Source organism: Ranitomeya variabilis, chromosome 4 (genome assembly GCF_051348905.1).
Source record: "Ranitomeya variabilis isolate aRanVar5 chromosome 4, aRanVar5.hap1, whole genome shotgun sequence".
Classification (NCBI taxonomy): domain Eukaryota; kingdom Metazoa; phylum Chordata; class Amphibia; order Anura; family Dendrobatidae; genus Ranitomeya; species Ranitomeya variabilis.
In genome coordinates, this window is record NC_135235.1 from 104,945,531 (window position 1) to 104,963,864 (window position 18,334).

An 18,334-nucleotide genomic window follows, 5' to 3' on the forward strand; every position below is an offset into this window, starting at 1 on the left:
GCTGGCCATACACAGTGGAGGGCTGTCGGCCGAGTCATGCTTCTGCCGATCGGTTGGCACGCAGCCGTCTCCCCCATACACAGGAGCAGTCGCTCGGCTGAGCATTCCTATGTTCTTTATGAGAAAGCTGTCAACTGACACATCGGCCAAAATCGGATAGGAGCGATTAACATCTCTCCCCGACCATCAGTCAGCTAGCTAACCCCCTACAAATGAGACCATCGGCCAAACCCATCGATATCAGAGGGTTGAGTCAACATTTGTCTAAATGTGTATGGGGGCCTTAAGGCTATGTGCACACGTTGCAGATTTCCTGTGGATCCGCAGCATTTTTTTCCGCCCATAAACGCTGCAGATCTGCAAGTGATTTACAGTACAATGTAAATCAATGGGGGAAAAAAATGCTGTGCTAATGGTGTGGAAAATTCCGCACGGAAAACGCAGCAGATTCAAAAAAGGACCATGTAAATTCTTTTTGCAGATCTGCAGCGTTTCTGCACCCATTGACTTCCATTGTGTCAGGCACATCCGCAGCAAACCCGCAGATGTAAAAAAAAGATCTGTGGTTTTGCTGCGGATGAAACGCTGCAGATCGGGAGGGGGAAGAGTGTGGGTGGAGTGTGGGTAGAGTGTGGGCAGAGCTATGTGTGTGTATAGTGTGGGCGGTGACTATGTGCGTGTATGTGTGTGCTGGTGTCTGCATGAATCTGTGTCAGACTGCAGTCACACTAGCAGTATTTGGTCAGTATTTTACATCAGTATTTGCAGCCAAAACCAGGGGTGGAACAAATAGAGGAAAAGTATCATAGAAACATGTGCACAACTTCTGTATTTATCACCCACTCCTGGTTTTGGCTTACAAATACTGAGGTAAAATACTGACCAAATACTGCTAGTGTGACGGCAGCCTCTGTGTGTGTGTGTCCCTGTGTGTGCGCGCGTGTGAGTGTAAGCAGCCATTGGCTCATGGGATTACTGCTCCCATCCGGCAATGAATGGTCACAGTGACAGCATTGCCGATGATGGGAAAGTTTTTCAGTTTTGCTTTTCGCTCAACTCCTTCCCAGAGCAATAATTTTTGTATTTTTCTGTCAATATGGCCATCTGGGGGCTTGTTTTTTTGCGGGACGAGCTGTTCTTTTGAACAACACCATTGGTTTTACTATGTCGTGTACTAGAAAATAGGAAAAAAAATTCCAAGTGTGGTGAAATAGCAAAAAAAGTGCAATCCCACACTTATTATTTGCTTGGCGCTTTTGCTAGGTTCACTAAATGCTAAAACTGACCTGATATTATGATTCTCCAGGTCATTATGAGTTCATTGACAACAAACATGTCTAGGTTCTTTTTTTATCTAAGCAGTGAAAAAAAATCCAAACTTAGCTTTAAAAAAAAAAAAAAAAAGATTGCGCCAATACCCGTAGCATCTCCATTTTTTGCGCGCCAAGCTGATGTTTTTAATTCTACCATTTTGGTGCAGATATGATCTTTTGATGGCCCCGTTGTTGCATTTTAAAAAACATAATTCTGGCGCTTTGACATTTTTTCTCGCTACGCAGTTTAGCAATTAAGTTAATCCCTTTTTTTATTGATAGATCGGGCGATTCTGAATGCGGAGATACCAAATATGTGTAGGTTTGATTTTATTTCTATTTTATTTTGAATGGGGCGAAAGAGGGGTGATTTGAACTTTTTTTTTTATAATTTTAAACTTTTTTTTTTTTTTTTTTACTTTTGCCATACTTCAATAGTCTCCATAGGAGACTAGAAGCTGGCACAACTTGATCGGCTCTGCTTCATAGAGGCGATGGTCAGATCGCCTCTATGTAGTAGAATTGCTGAGTTGCTATGAGCACGACCACTGGATGGCACTCACAGCAATCCAGCAGTGACAACCATAGAGGTCTCCAGAAGACCTCGGGTTGTCATGCCGACACACCCGTGACCATGTGACGTGGGTCCCCGGTGTGCGCATTTCCGGTGCGATTGTCCTAATTAATATCAGCGTGAACAATTGCCCGCCATACATAACACAGTCCACTATTCCAAGATTAATGATACCAAATACAAGGGAGAAATACCAGAAGCGCCATTTAAATGCCGCATAAATCTGCAGCCAGGACCCGATTTATGGGACCTGTGGTTTGAGCAAGATGAATTAGCTGACAGGTTACCTTTAACATAATCCCTCCAAGCATAAGCCTGCAGCTGTTGTATACGCCACTATCCTATACGTACACTAGGACAAGTACCTTTTTAGCTAATAAACATATAAATTGAACTGTGAGGCAACAAAAAGACCCATGTAATCATAAAGCAAACAGTCCCTGGATTACTTATTCACATGATTGTATGTAATGGATGTATAGTGTGTGATTTTAACACATTTGCTGCCCCAAGCTTGTTTTTAATAAGTACCTGAGAGTCACTTTAAGACACAAGGCACATCTACATTATTTCTGGGATTGTGCCGTCATATAGTGCTTTGCCTGCCTGAAGCACTGTCTGGATTATTAGATGCAGTGTTATAGGTTTTAGGGCTGAGAATCATTAGAAAAATGGTCTTCATAGCGCCGACTGGCTGATTTTTGTTTCTCCAGGTCATGGACTCTGCTGCCTTTCTTTGTCTCTAGGGCGTAAGTGAGTACGGTAATAAGTAACAAATCATGGTGAGGTACTAATACAACTCCCATCATATTAGTTGACGAATGGATGAATTGCTGCAGCAATAGATGACCTTAGTTAATGATTTATGCAGATAATGATGAGGTTTAACATTCATGACTTGCTCATTTCTTTCACTTTACATTCTGGCTCTATTCATATCTTTTTCCTGTGCTACTTATCGAAATATTTAATCAAATCCTCATTTTTCATGATACGGTTAGAAAGATAACTGTGATCGTACTTGATGTGTCTGCAGCGCCCCAGAGTCCTGGTCGTTGCAGTACTGATGCTCCGCCGCTAAGGGGGGCTATGGTACGTCTGATGGCACTGAAGGAGTTCACCTGACCAGGTATCACAGACACCAATACACTTCACAGTCTGGCCTCCAGGGGGAGCTATGGGTGCTATGTATTAGGCCACTCCTCACAATCTGGTAAAACTGGGGGTTAGATAGGAAGTTAGGGTACCGTCACACAGTGCCATTTTCATCGCTACGACGGCACGATTTGTGACGTTCTAGCGATATCGTTACGATATCGTTGTGTCTGACACGCTACTGCGATCCGGATCCCCACTGAGAATCGTACGTCGTAGCAGATCGTTTGAAACTTTCTTTCCTCGTCTAGTGTCCCGCTGTGGCGGCATGATTGCATCGTGTGACACAGGATGTATACGATGTGCGCACAGTAACCAACGGCTTCTACATTGCAAATACGTCATGAAATTATCGCTCCAGCGCCGTGTATTGCAACGTGTGACCGCAGTCTACGACGCTGGAGCGATAATCATACGACGCTGCAACGTCACGAATCGTGCCGTCGTAGCGATGAAAATGGCACTGTGTGACGGTACCCTTAGACAGAAGCTGACTGGGTTGGAACCAGGCAACATCCTGTGGCAGAGGGTGTTGCAGGGGAAGATTCAGGGGGGGTCCCTGTCAGGGGTGGGATCCTGACAGAGGCCTAGCGAACAGAAAGAACGTTACGGGACCGCGTCTGCACTTTATCGCGGCGGTACCCCAAGAAAGGACAAGAAGCGAGGTTTATTGTGCTGAGTGAGAAACGAGATCGACGCAACAAGGAGAATCACCAGTAGGAGTCGTGCTGTAAGACGAGGCAACATCCTACTGAGGCACGCAGCCAGTGGCCGGAAATGCCGAGGAAGTATTGAGCTCCAGGCCTTACTTCAAACCTACGGCAGGACAGTCAGTTATAGGCGGGCTGTCTCACCCAAAATCACCTAAGCAGACATAGGGGGCAACATTTGGAGAGGGGCGACTCTAGGGTCCCGGAAGAACTTCGAGCCTACCCGTCATACGGGTGCGTCCTAGCCATATCATCTGGGGGACAAAGCAGAACATCATAATCGAGTTGTGAGGGAACTTCAGAAACAGACACAACAGTTGTGAGGACTATCCCGTAAGCACAGCAGGGGAGGACCACAACACACAAGCGCTAGAAGGTAGGCACAGATTTCCACCTGCAAAGGGAACTCTGGAGGTGCCATCGGACCGGCCGGACTTGCGCAGCCTGGTTAACTGTATTCCGGACTGAGGATCCTGAAGCCTTCAGTAAAGAGGTAAAGAGACTGCAACCTGGTGTCCTCGTTATTTACTGCGACCTGCACCGCACCATATCATCATCACCATACCTCCACCTTCATTGTACGCCCCTCAGCAGGGTCACGGGCCGGGTCTAGCCACCGTGACAACCCCAGAACAGAGACTCAGAGGCCCGGTACCGGGTACCCCTCGGCCCTGCGGCAGTGGGGGTGCTACATGTCTGTTTTTGAAAATACATGTAATTTCTCATGAAATAACAGTTTTGTAAAAGATTTTCTAAAAATTCTGCGTTTTTGGGTATGTGCACACGATTCGGAGTTGCTGCAGGTTGAACGCTGCATACTTATGAAGCGTCAAACCCACAGTTGCCAGATGTTACAGCATAGCGGATGGAATTTCAAGAAATCTCATGTCCACTATGCGTCCAGTGATGCCCGCGGACACCTGTGGAGACGGACATGCAGCGCGTCTTTCCAGACCGCAGCATGTCAATTTCTCTTGCAGAGACGCTGGTCTCCCCAACAGAAATTAAATCAATAGAATGTATTGAACGCGGTGAATCCGCACGGTTCAGTGATCACATGCGGATTCATCTGGGTTCAACAGACGGCAGCGCTTTGGAGACAGCGAACATGTGCTGCATCCAAAACGCCGCTCCTTCCAGATCGTGTGCACTCGGCCTTACAATTCCTCGGTTGTTCCTCTTACAAATTTATGAATAAATTAGGTTTTACTATTCTCCTTGAGCAACGGGTCTGTACACAGGCCCAATGTTCTAAGAAAGGGTTCTTCAAAATGGTTATTTCATGGGGAATGCAAGTATTTGCTAATACAGGCACATCAGGAATAGGGTTGGATAATATTTTTGGACAGATTAAAAATTAAGTTTCCCAATGTCACTGATCATTTCTTACTTATGGGAGCTGACCGACACTCCTTTGATGTTTGCTGTGGGGCGAAACTCTATATGGATTGAGCAGGTTGGGTTACTCCTGCCCGAACTTATTTTTACCAGAGAGATAAGCAATGTTATACGTTTCTGGTAGCTGCTGTTCCTTCCTGTTCTGCTGAAACAACGAGCACTTTTCCACCACCCATTAATAAGAAATCTAGGATTTGTATGATCTTAATAACATGAACTACGTTAACTAGAGAGGAGTGAATTGACTGGCAAGATCAGGCCCAGGTGTCCATCAGTATTCCGTGGACGTCCATGGGGAACTCTTGGAAACATCTTCTATGATTTGTACTCCTGGGGTGAGATCATTGCTGCAGTGTGACACACATTACATCACGCTGGGCCTAATAAAAGAAAAAAGGCGCTGGGAATCCTATCCGACAGCCATGGACTACTGAAGTCATCACTGAACCAGGAGCCTGCAAATTGATTTGGTCATTTCTGTGTTTAACCTCTTTGAAAGCCATACGGAAATTAAATTCATTCTTCATTGTGCCAGACTTACAGAACAGGACTACATTCTTAACATACAGGACAAACAGCATTATTTCACCCCTTTTTCTACAGCAAAGCTCAGGGATTTTACAGCTCTGTGCATTTAGCTTCTAAGTTCTCCTGACAAATCATGCTCCCACGTGTCATGGGGGGACCACAGGAATGTACAGGGCGTCCTGTTCGAACATGAGCGGATGGTGAAAGACTTGGACTAAAAGGCATGAAGTCAGCAGTTATGGGAAATGTCCTCCCTATATGGGTACAGATATTGACGGATACCTGTTTATCATCAGGCAAAGTTCATCTTCACAGCCTTTGATTTTATTTTGTGCTTCTAAATGAGTCATCCCATCTGTGTTTTCTCCATCGATGGATACCACGACGTCACCGATGCATAGATTGGCCTGTGCAGCCTTGCTCCCTGGGTTCACCTGCAAGGACACGAGATATTCGGTCACAGAGTTACAAATCAGATGCAAAAGTGTATTTTATTTATTTTTTTAAAACGCAAACAACTCCTGTATTTGTAAATAAATACACACAAATGGCTTATAAAACAACCATTGTTACTAAATATTGACTTCTATTGGGCCCTAGCTGTGTGTATCAGGGATGCAGCAGTGTACCTAGAAGGCACAAGAGAAGCGCAGTTATACTGCTGGGTTTTTTTTTGTCAACAAGAAGACGGATTTTGACCTTTAGGCCAATTTCACTCCCGCTTGTTTGCTAATGCAGTTCTCATGGCAGAAAATGTTAACACAGAGGAGGAATAAATTCCTATATCAGTTATATATGTTTATAAATAGTTGAAAAATAAATAGGATAAACCCCCAGTGAGAACAAGTAAAGTGAGTGGAGACCACTCATATAGACAGTAAGAACCAACCACCAGCGCTAAGGACCCAACTCCAAGAAACTTGAATGGCAAGAGAATACTTATTTTCACAATGATACTTTATTGTAATGGTAATAACATATTTATTGTGCACATGCTGGAAAATTGTATAAAAACATATAAAAACAAAGAGTAAAGAATCACCAATAGTGTGTGTATGTGTGTATATATATATATATATATATATATATATATATATATATATATATATATATATATATATATATATATACATACATATATATATATATATATATATATATATATATATATAACAACCACAATAGGTATAAGGTGCACCAGTAAAGGAAGGGTTAATCTCAGGACTCTTAACAAATCAAAAAATAAAAATGTAAAACCGTAGTGAATCACAAGTGCTAAAAAGATGAAAAGATAATATGAAGTGTACAAATGACACCAAATTAAGGGTTACATTAGATGACCCATAGTGTAACAATTTATATGGCCAAAACGCCATACAAAAACACCATACAAAAAAAGTGCAATGTGCTGTAAGTGCCAGAGTAGGCAAACTGCAATTTAGTGCAAAGGACAATGATTTGTAAGGGAGTTCCTGTACCTTAATGGCGACACCGAATCCAAGCAATGCGCACCCCGACACGTGTTTCGGATATAGAATCCTTCGTAGACGATACGGTTTATTTAGGACTCAAACTGCCATGTTACACATCACATATCGTTCATAGCACTTCATTGTATACGGCTTCCTTCACTTTTCAGACACTACACCCACCAGCACTCCTCTGCCTAGTTCCCGGGGTTGTCCATGCGCTGTATCAATGTCTCTACTCACATAGCATTACACAACATTAAGTTGCAGTCTCTAAACACGCCAGACCTCCCTCCGTCCAGCTACCATGGGAGACCACATAGTTCATTAACTGAGCCTCGTCAGTGCACACAGTTCCCCAACTCTGGGTTACCTTCCTGGAGCTCCTGCTCCACACGTTGACTCCTTGTCAGTCCTCACTCCCAGGGAAGCTGCCTAACTGGGATCACCGTCCTGGACTGTGTCTTGCTCACCAGGCCACATGATGGTTCCAGACCCACAGAAGGAAGGTAGCTTCCCCAACACAGTAGCCGTCACAGACTCTGCAGGACCATGACCTAACTCCGTGCTCTTCAGGAATCCGGTCCTACTCACAGGACCTTCCAAAACAGAGGCCATCCAGGTCCACGGCCTCTCCGTGAGCTATTCAGGACGTCCATCCACTCATAGGACCATCCAACACAGGCCTTCAGGTCCATGGCTTCTCTATGTGCTCTACGGCAATCCAGTCCTACTCCCAGGACATTCCAACACACAGGCCATCCAGGACCTTACACACTGACACTGACCAGACCTCAGTCACATTATATCACAGTAGCCACTACCATAGGTGTGTGGTTAGTCAGACCCGCCCAGCTCTCCGACTAACCCTGTAAGCCTCCTTTTACAACTACACAATCACTTGTGGGACTACAGGTCCCAAAGCAACATTATTGGCTTACAGCGCAGAGGACATTCTCTGTCTCTGTGACACATACCGGACATTCACAATGACACTAGTCACTGTCTCACCATCACAGTTACACCTGTGACTGCCATGCATTCCCATGGCCTCAATACGCCTCCGTGCGTATTCTGATGAGAACATGCAGTGACCCCTGTTAAAGCTAGGGGGTGCTGTATCACAGAGGGTGCAGAGAAATATTGCAAAAATCATGTTATAATCTGCAGTCAGAAAAATACAGAGAACTGTAGCACAGAGAATATATTAGACACAGTGGGTACGGAAAGTATTCAGACCCCTTTAAATATTTCACTGTTTCATTGCAGCCATTTGGTAAATTCAAAAAAAGTTCATTTTTTCACATTAATGCACACTCTGCACCCCATCTTGACTGAAAAAAAACAAACCGAAATGTAGAAGTTTTTGCTAATTTAATAAAGAAAAATTGAACTATCACATGGTCAGAAGTATCCAGACCCTTTGCTCAGACACTCCTACTTAAGTCATATGCTGTCCATTTCCTTGTGATCCTCCTTGAGATGGTTCTACTCCTTCATGGGAGTCCACCTGTGTTTAATTAAACTGATAGGACTTGCTTTGGAAAGACAGACACCTGTCTATATAAGATCTCACAGCTCACTGTGCATGTCAGACCAAATGAGAATCATGAGGTCAAAGGAACTGGCCAAGGAGCTCAGAGACAGAATTGTGGCAAGGCACAGATCTGGTCAAGGTTACAACAGAATTTCTGCAGTACTCAAGGTTCCTAAGAGCACAGTGGCCCCCATAATCTTTACATGGAAGAAGTTTGAGACCACCAGAAGTCTTCCTAAACCTGTCTGATCAAGCCAAACTGAGCAATCGTGGGAGAAGAGCCTCGGTGAGAGAGGTAAAGAAGAACACCAAGATCACTGTGGCTGAGCTCCAGAGATGCAGTAGGGAGATGGGAGAAAGTTCCACAAAGTCAACTATCGCTGCAGCCCTCAGTCAGGCCTTTATGGTAGAGTGGCCCAACGGAAGCCTCTCCTCAGTGCAAGACATATGAAAGCCCACATAGACTTTGCTAAAAAAAAAAAAGAACAAACACACACGAAGGCCAGACTATGAGATATTAGATTCTGTGGTCTGATGAGACGAAGATAGAACTTTTTGCTGATAATTCAAGCGGTATGTGTGGAGAAAACCAGGCACTGCTCATCACCCGCCCAATACAATCCCAACAGTGAAACATGGTGGTGGCAGCATCATGCTATGGGGGTGTTTTTCAGTTGCAGGGACAGGACGACTGGTTGTCATTGAACGAAACATGAATGCGACCAAGTACAGCGATATGCTGGATGAAAACCTCTTCCACAGTGCTCTGGACCTCAGATTTGGCCAAAGGTTCACCTTCCAACAAGACAATGACCCTAAGCACACAGCTAAAATAACAAAGGAGTGGCTTCAGAACAACTCTGTGACCATTCTTGACTGGCCCAGCCAGAGCCCTGACCTAAACCCAATTGAGCATCTCTGGAGAGATCTGAAAATGGCTGTCCACCAACGTTCACTATCTAACATGATGAAACTGGAGAGGATCTGCAAGGAAGAATGGCAGAGGATCCCCAAATCAAGGTGTGAAAAACTTGTTGCATCATTCCTAAGAAGACGCATGGCTGTACTAGCTCAAAAGGTGCTTCTACTCAATACCGAGCAAAGGGTCTGAATACTTATGACCATGTGATATTTCAGTTTTTCTTTTTAGATACATTTGCAAAAATTACTACATTTGTTTTTGTTCAGTCAAGATGGGATACAGAGTGTACAGTAATGAAAAAGAAAAAAAAATGTTTGAATTTACCAAATGGCTGCAAAGAAAAAGTGAAAAATTTTAAGGGGTCTGAATACTTTCTGTACCCACTGTACATATTAGGTAATAGGGAGAAGGGCCTATTATATGTGGCTCTGGGTCCCTCTGCCATGAGCAGATTATAGCTTGCCGGCCAAAACAATTTATTGCGTTCCACAGCCGGCTGGATGTGACCGAAGAGCGGCATATGCCCCCCAGGCCGGTCCTACTGCAGCTGTTAGGGGCTGCCAATCACCTACTGCCTTAGATGGCACAGCAGGACACATAATGGACGCCAGACGGTTCCTATAATAATCAATTGGGCCCCTATGCTTCTGTTTGTTTCCGTTAAGCAGCAGATCAATTTTATGCATAAAAGGGGTTGTCCAGGTAGAAAATTTTGATAACCTATAATAGGTCATCAAAATGATATTGAATGAGGTCCGATTCCTAGCACCCCCAGCTGAAAACCGCTCTGGCAGCTTTACTCAATGTACCGTGGCTGCTGCCGGGTTTTGCAGGACAGCTCTAACCATTTTGAACAGGAGCTGTGCTGCAGAACCTTGCAGAGGCCGCGGCACATAGCGATGCGCTCAGCAGCTCCGTTCAATGGGTTTCCTTAAGTCACGACTCGCCCCCAACTTACATTTAACAATGCCGCTCGCGCAGAAGCGGCGCCATCTTGGAGAAGGATTTTTTTTTCTTGTAGAGTAAGAAGGCGCCGCCTGTGCATGTGCATTAGCAGCTATCGGATCACAGCTAGACACCGATGGAAGCTACTTCGCAGGTGCCATTTTCACATTGATTTTTTTTTTCCCCTAGCTGAATAACGTGAACAAATATGCACAGATATTCATGATATAAACTAGGGGGCAGGTCAGTGACTTGTCAGCAGTCTGTATTATGAATCTCTGATTAGAGAACAACATGAACCAACCCCGCCACACAGGCCGCCCCGGAGCACAAGCATATCATTACCTCAAAACTGAAAATAAAGATTAAACAACAACCACAGACGGATTTCATCACACAAGGTATCATTGTAATCAGTACAACGGCGCTGACCTGACACTGTCTGTAGGTTACTGATCACACTCCTGCTGACAGGTTCACTTTAAATATGTCAGATGCCCTACCCACCATCTATGCCTTTTATTCAAAAGATGTCATTAATTTGATTTACTAGCAGATATAGATATACTGTATGTGGATTCAACATGTGGCACATGTTCACACTGGCCACTAAGCAGACAAAACTTAAAATAAAAACAAAATGAGCAAATAAATAATTATATACAGTATATATTAGTTTTTGTTTTTTAGATCAACCAATAAAAAAAAATAAACTGTAGTAGCGAGTGTCAAATCCAATCCCAATTATTACTGTTGCCACATTACATTACAGATGAAGAGAGAGAGAGAAAAAAGTTATGACTGACTGATTGGAACATACTAAAAATCTGTATTAAACTCAGTAACAAGAAATATAAAAATAACTATACATTTATTTAAAACAAATAGAAAGTGAAATACTAACATGTATTTTTTTTTTTCAAATAATAAAGCTTTTATTATTTTGTGCCCCAATCGCTCCTAGCCAGTGTACAGTGGTCCCGCTCCGCTTTCACAACTGTGATGGAGTGGATCTTCCAATTACACATGGAAGTTGAGGGATGCTCATTGCTTTCTATGGCTTTGTTTTAACCTGTGCCGATGTCTAAATATGGAGCACAGCGGCACGGACAATGTTTGCACCAAGTATAGTCTGCCTTGTACACACAGCACGGTGTCCATTTGTCAGGTTCATTCAGGGACAACAATAATGATGCTAAAAAATCATGAACTAGTAATCCCGTTTTGTTTTTCTTTCTTACATTTAACCATTTACATGCTTGAATACATTTATTAAGAACCTCCCGCTGCTGTAAACTTGAATAACTTTTTTGTTAAATTGCTGCTGGATCCCTTCTAAGTGATGATTATGAGACATATGATCATAGACTAAAATGGAACAAGTGACCGCTGCTCCATTCAGTCTCTATGGAGCTGCCAGAAACAGCCGGGTGAAACCCCATATGAAATAGACCGCAGCATGTCTATTTCTCTTGTGTAGACACCAGTCTCCTCAATAGAAAATGTCATCAATAGAAATGTATTGAAAGCGGTAAATACGGATGGTTCAGTGAACACATGTGGATTTACTTGCGTTCAATAGAACACAGAGAAAATAGGCTGCATCCAAAACGCTGCTACTTCCGGATGATGGGCACATAGCCTAGGATGGGAATGAACCTTCAACTGTTTATCTTCTGGATGTAACAACCCAGGCATAGGTCCTGCTACTTTGCTTTTAGCAAAACCAGAATAGGTCCAAAACCATCACAACCGATATAGAAGGGGCACACAAGTACTGTAATTCACCAAAGCATATAAAGTACAAGGCACCAAATACTCTAATATCAAATATAAATGACTGCGCTAGATTTAATATAAGACATGAAACAGATTTCATAATGAATTATGGACTAAATTTAACACATAGTTCAGATTGAGACTGTCTGGAAATACAGCACTTTTTTTTTTTTTTTCAATAAGGGAAGCTGGAATTGTAATACAAAGGATTCTGTCATAATCAAGGAAATACTGAACAAATAACATCATCTCCGCCTCTCACGCACTTCCAATCTATAGCTAAGTGTATATTCCAAGAAGACTTGCCAAAAAATGATGCCTGAAAGATTGGACCCTCAGATATCAGACATTTTTGGACATATCCCATGGATATGCCATAAATATCTAAGATATGAATAATTCTTTAAATCAGTTCCATTCATGGGAGATAGAAATAGATTTCTCCAGGAGGATGGATGATCTGCCATACACTTTATCGGACTATGGGAAATTAAATGGTTACTACTGATCCGGCAAACTCTATAAAGTCAACAATACAGGATTTTTTGTTATACATCTTACAATAGAAGCACACATCTTCTCTATGAGCAACTCAGACATACCAAATTAATCTGTGTGTCAAATGTGTGTGTGTGCACGGTGTATGCCAGACATCATAACAGCTAGTCTCCCTTCACTAGCTCAGAGTCAGCTGGAAATTAAAGTATAGTCAGCAAAAGAGAAATTGCAAAAATGCATAGTAGATGTCAAATAATGGCCAAAATAGTGCCATTTCTTCAGTAAACACACATGAAACCTTATTCTGAAAACTCCAATTATGCTTTAAGAATAATTGACTGATGAAGGTGTACAGTTTTAGCCAAAAGTTATGAGAATGACGCAAATTTGCATTAACTCTGATGGTTATGAAAAGTGACCACCTGAATGGCAAAGTCATTCCTTGCCATGAAAGTAGCTCAATTACAAAAACACTATTCAATGAAAGGTTACGTTTCTATGAAGGCTTCAGGGAACCCAAGAAAATCCAAGTGCCAAGACTATTGTCTAAGGAGGAGTCAGCTATAGAATTGTTTCAACACCATTGCAGAGCTTGCTCAGGAAGGACAGCAGGTAGGCATTGGTACATACATGGAGGCGAAGGCTAGCCTGTCGTCAAGAAGGGCAACAAAGAAGCCACTTCTCTCCAAGAATGGAATTGAGGACAGACTGACATTCTGCAAGTAGTACAGGGATTGGGCTGCAAAAGACTGCGGTAAAGTTATATTCTCTAATGAAGCCGCCTTCAGACTGTTTGGGACTTTTGCAAAAATGAAAGCCTAGAGAAGAAAAGGAGAGTACTGCCAGATGTCCTGTGCCATGTCAACAGTAAAGCATCCTGAGACCATACATGTGTGGGGTGGCATGTCATCCAATTTTGCTTAAGAACACTGCCATGAATAGATTACCGTAGATATTAGAAATAAACTTTTTGACAGTTAGGGTGATCAATGAGTGGAACAGGCTGCCACGAGATGTGGCGAGTTCTCTTTCCATGGAAGTCTTCAAACAGAGGCTGGACAGACATCTGTCTGGGATGATTAGTGAATCCTGTTTTGACTAGGGGGTTTGGACCAGATGACCCAGTAGATCCCTTCCAACTCTAACATTCTATGATTCTATGAAGAATAGGATTTAAACGTTAAAAGAGTAACTTCTCCCAACCATCCAAGGGAAATTTGTTGATGAACAATGCTTTATCCAGCATGATGGAGACCATGTCACAAGACAAAACTAAATGGCTCGGTGAACAAATTGACATTTTTTGGGCCATGGCCAGGAAAATCCCCAGATCTCAATTACATTGAGAACTTATGGTCAATCCTCAAAAAGTGATTGGGCAAAAAAGCACAGATTGTGATAAACCTCAATCACAGATCACACAAAAATTGTAGAGATCTTGAAAAATGAGAATAAACACTGAATAGATCTAAAAAGGATCTAAAAACACTGAAGCCGCAAATTGTGAAAACCATTGCAAGTCTCAAAACATTTGGCTAGGACATATTTGCAGATTTTGGTCTGCTGTCATCAGTATAGAATAAAACAAAATAGAAAACAAAGGGAAGGAAAGAAGATAATCTACACAATGGGAGATGTTTAATGACAAACTTCAGTGGAGCAATGATGCAATTCCCTGCACAGCAGGTGAACAGAAACAGCACTATGCATGGAAAAAGTCAAAACTCAATTTTCTCTCTTTATACTTTTGGATTAGCAATAATAATAATAATCTTTATTTATATAGCGTCAACATATTCCACAGTGCTTTACAGTTTAACAGTTCACACACAAGTCATAAGTAACAACGTTAAAAATAATACAATAAAGAAAAATAAGATTACCCTGCCCATAATAGATTAAAATCTACAATGAAGTGGGGGGCAGACAAAGTACAAGTGCTTATTTAAAATGATGGTCCAGCCATCTTGAGGGAGTGGGGGATAAAGGCTGCATGAGCTGATCACCGGACAGTATGTGCTGCTATTGGAAGCAGCGGAGTTTGATGAAGGTTGATTCTCAGATAGTGAATGGGCCACACACACACACACACACACAGATTAGGGAACATGATAGGCCGCCCTAAACAGATTTTGAGGGAGCGCCTAAAACTGTCTAAATTGTGGATAATCCTAATTTCTTGGGGTAGAGCATTCCAGAGGATTGGCGGACCCGGGAGAAGTCTTGGAGTCTTGGAACCAGGAGTGGGAGGTACGGATTAGTGCAGAGGTTAGACTAATGTTGCTTGCAGAGCGTAACAAGCAGGTAGGCAATCACATAGGTTTGATTCCTACTATTCACAATATGGTAGTCCTATCCTAAGAATATGCTACATCATAGAAATACCACCTTAACCCCTTTCTGACATGCGACGTACTATCCCGTCCGTGTGGGCTGGGCCCGTATGACCATGGACGGGATAGTACGTCGAAGCTGATCGGCCGCGCACATGGGTGGTGTGCGGCCGATCGGGGCCGGGTGTCAGCTAACCATCACAGCTGACACCGCGGCACTAAGTGCCTGGAGCAGTCACGGACAGCTCCCGACACTTTAACCCCCGGAACACTGCGATCAAACAAGATCGCAACGTTCCGGTGGCATAGAGAAGCATCGCACAGGGAGGGGGCTCCCTGCGTGCTACCCTCAGAACAACACGATGTGATCGTACTGACCTGAAAAATAAATTGCCTTATCAATTTTACCACATGCGGAACGGTATAAATGCTCCACCCAAAAAGAAAAACATGAATTGCTGGTTTTTGTTCATTCTGCCTCCCAAAAATCGTAATAAAAAGCGATCAAAAAATGTCATGTGCCCGAACGGTACCAATAAAAACATCAACTCGTCCTGCAAAAAACAAGACCTCACATGACTGTGGGCCAAAATATGGAGAAATTCTAGCTCTAAAAATGTGGTAATGCAAAAACTATTTTTTGCAATAAAAAGCGTCTTTTAGTGTGTGACAGCTGCCATACATAAAAACCCGCTATTAATAGTAAACCAAACCCCCCCCTTATCACCCCCTAAGGATACTTTCACACTAGCGTTGTGTGACGTACATCGCAATGCGTCGTTTTGGAGAAAAAACGCATCCTGCAAAGTTGCCCGCAGGATGCGTTTTTTTCTCCATAGACTTGCATTAGCGACGCATTGCCACACGTTGCATCCGTCGTGCGACGGATGCGTCGTGTTTTGGCAGACCGTCGGCACAAAAAAACCTTCCATGTAACTTTTTTTGGGGCGCCGCGCCCACCATTTTCGACCGCACATGTGCGGCCGAAACTCCGCCCCCTCCTCCCCGGACTGCAGAATGGGCAGCAGATGCGTTGCAAAACTGCATCCGCTGCCCACGTCTTGCAGTTTTTCACAGCGTCCATCGGTACGTCAGCCTGACGCATTGCAACGGGCCCGTACCGACGGACCAGTGTGAAAGTAGCCCTAGATAGGGAGAAATAATAAAATAGAAAAAAATTATTTATTTCCATTTTCCCATTAGAATTAGGGCTAAAGTTATGGTTAGGGCTAAAGTTAGGGTTAGCTTTTGGATTAGGGTTGGGATTACGGTTAGGGGTGTGCTGGGGTTAGGGGTGTGGTTAGGGCTATGGTTAGAGTTAGATTTCGGGAGTTTCCACTGTTTAGGCAAAGCAGGGGCTCTCCAAACACGACATGGCGCCCGATCTCAATTCCAGCCAATTCTAAGTTGAAAAAGTCAAATGACGCTCCTTCCCTTCCGAGCTCTGCCGTGCGCCCAAACAGTGGTTCCTCCAACATATGGGGTATCGGCGTACTCAGGACAAACTGTACAACAACTTTTGGGGTCCATTTTCTCCTGTTTCCCTTGGTAAAAGGAAACATTGTATCTGAAGTTAAATTTTTTGTGAAAAAAAAAAATAAGTTAAATGTTCATTTTTTTTTTTTTATTTTTTTTTTTTAGATTCCAAAAATTCCTGTGAAACACCTGAAGGGTTAATAAACTTCTTGAATGTGGTTTTGAGCACCTTGAGGGGTGCAGTATTTAAAATGATGTAACTTTTGGGTATTTTGGGTATTTTCTATCATATAGACCTCTCAAAGTGACTTAAAATGTGATGTGGTCCTTAAAAAAAAATTGCTGGTCAACTTTTAACTTCCTAACAAAAAAATTTGGTTCCAAAATTGTGCTCATGTAAAGTAGACATGAGGAAAATGTTACTTATTAAGTATTTTGTGTGACATATCTGTGTAATTTAAGGGCATGAAAATTCAAAGTTGGAAAATTGCTAATTTTCAAAATTTTTCGCCAAATTTCTGCTTTTTTTCACAAATAAACGCAGGTAATATCAAAGAAATTTTAACACTGTCATGAAGTACAATATGTCACGAGAAAACAAGCGTTGAAGCGTTCCAGAGTTATAACCTCATAAAAGGGACAGCGGTCAGAATTTTAAAAATTGGCCCGGTCATTAACATTCAAACCACCCTTGGGGGTAAAGGGGTTAAAAGGGGAAGTCACATGTTTGTCTTAGTTAATACATGTATACTTTATGAAGCCGCAATTACAAAAAGCTTATTATAACTCTGCATTCCGATTTTCCTCTATTATTATTACAAGAAATTGTTTTACTATTCCCCGAATTAGAGAAACCGTGTCCGTAAGGACACAGAGCCAAGAAGCAGCACTCTGACCAACCAGATTCACGTGAATGGATTACAGACGTGCAACAAAATGTAAATATATTTAAAGGGGTTGTCTATTACTTGGACAGCTCCTTTTTAAAATGGTGTAGTCCCAAATGTAAAATTTAAAAAAAAAAAAACCACGTATTTTTACCTCCCTGCGCTCCTGTGACGCTGTTTTGCCATTTGTAGCGCTATTACCTGCGCCCCTGCACTACATCCCCTTCTACCTCCGTGCAGAGATGTCGGCTTACTCACCACCCCAGCCCTGCAGCGTGGTCCCGGTATCCTCCTGCTTCCTTGTCACTTCCAGGTATGTGTGTGCACACCAAAGTCCGGCGGCGTGCCGGTGCTTCCCCTTCTTAAAGTGGCAGTGCGCATTATGCTAAATGCCCTTAGCCTGTTGCCTATAGGTATTTAGCATAAGTATTACACCTGCAAGATGGCTCCAAGCCAATAGCTGGGAGGCATCTTGCACAAAAGACTCCCTCTCCCCTAGGGAGTCACCAGGAAACATATTGAATCATTAGTTAGTAAGATGTACTGCTAGTGAGTTGTGAGGACCCCCGGTCCAAGAGCGCCCAGCACCCGAACCCCATCCTAGAGCGACCAGAGCCTGTCCCCCCATCCCAGAGCGGCCAGCACCTAAACCTTGTCCACTGTCCTGGAGCTGCCAGTCCTGGTCCTAAAGTTCCCTGGTCCCACTGCAGCCAGAGCATGAAAAGTACTCCCCAGTCCATAAGTGGCCTAACCCTGGTCCTGAATAGTACACTGTTGTGTCTGAACTAAGTCCTAAATCAGCGCCAGCGC

General features: G+C 43.1%; 1 protein-coding gene across 2 annotated transcripts in view; it reads right to left on the minus strand.

The window, feature by feature from the left end:
- Positions 1-18,334, minus strand: part of PDLIM1 (PDZ and LIM domain 1) — an 83,145-nt gene that overhangs the window by 48,881 nt on the left and 15,930 nt on the right. For both annotated transcript variants that reach the window (XM_077259041.1, XM_077259040.1), the window contains exon 2: positions 5,961-6,112. In XM_077259041.1, coding sequence (XP_077115156.1) covers positions 5,961-6,112 — 152 coding nt within the window. The remainder of the gene's footprint in view (positions 1-5,960; positions 6,113-18,334) is intronic.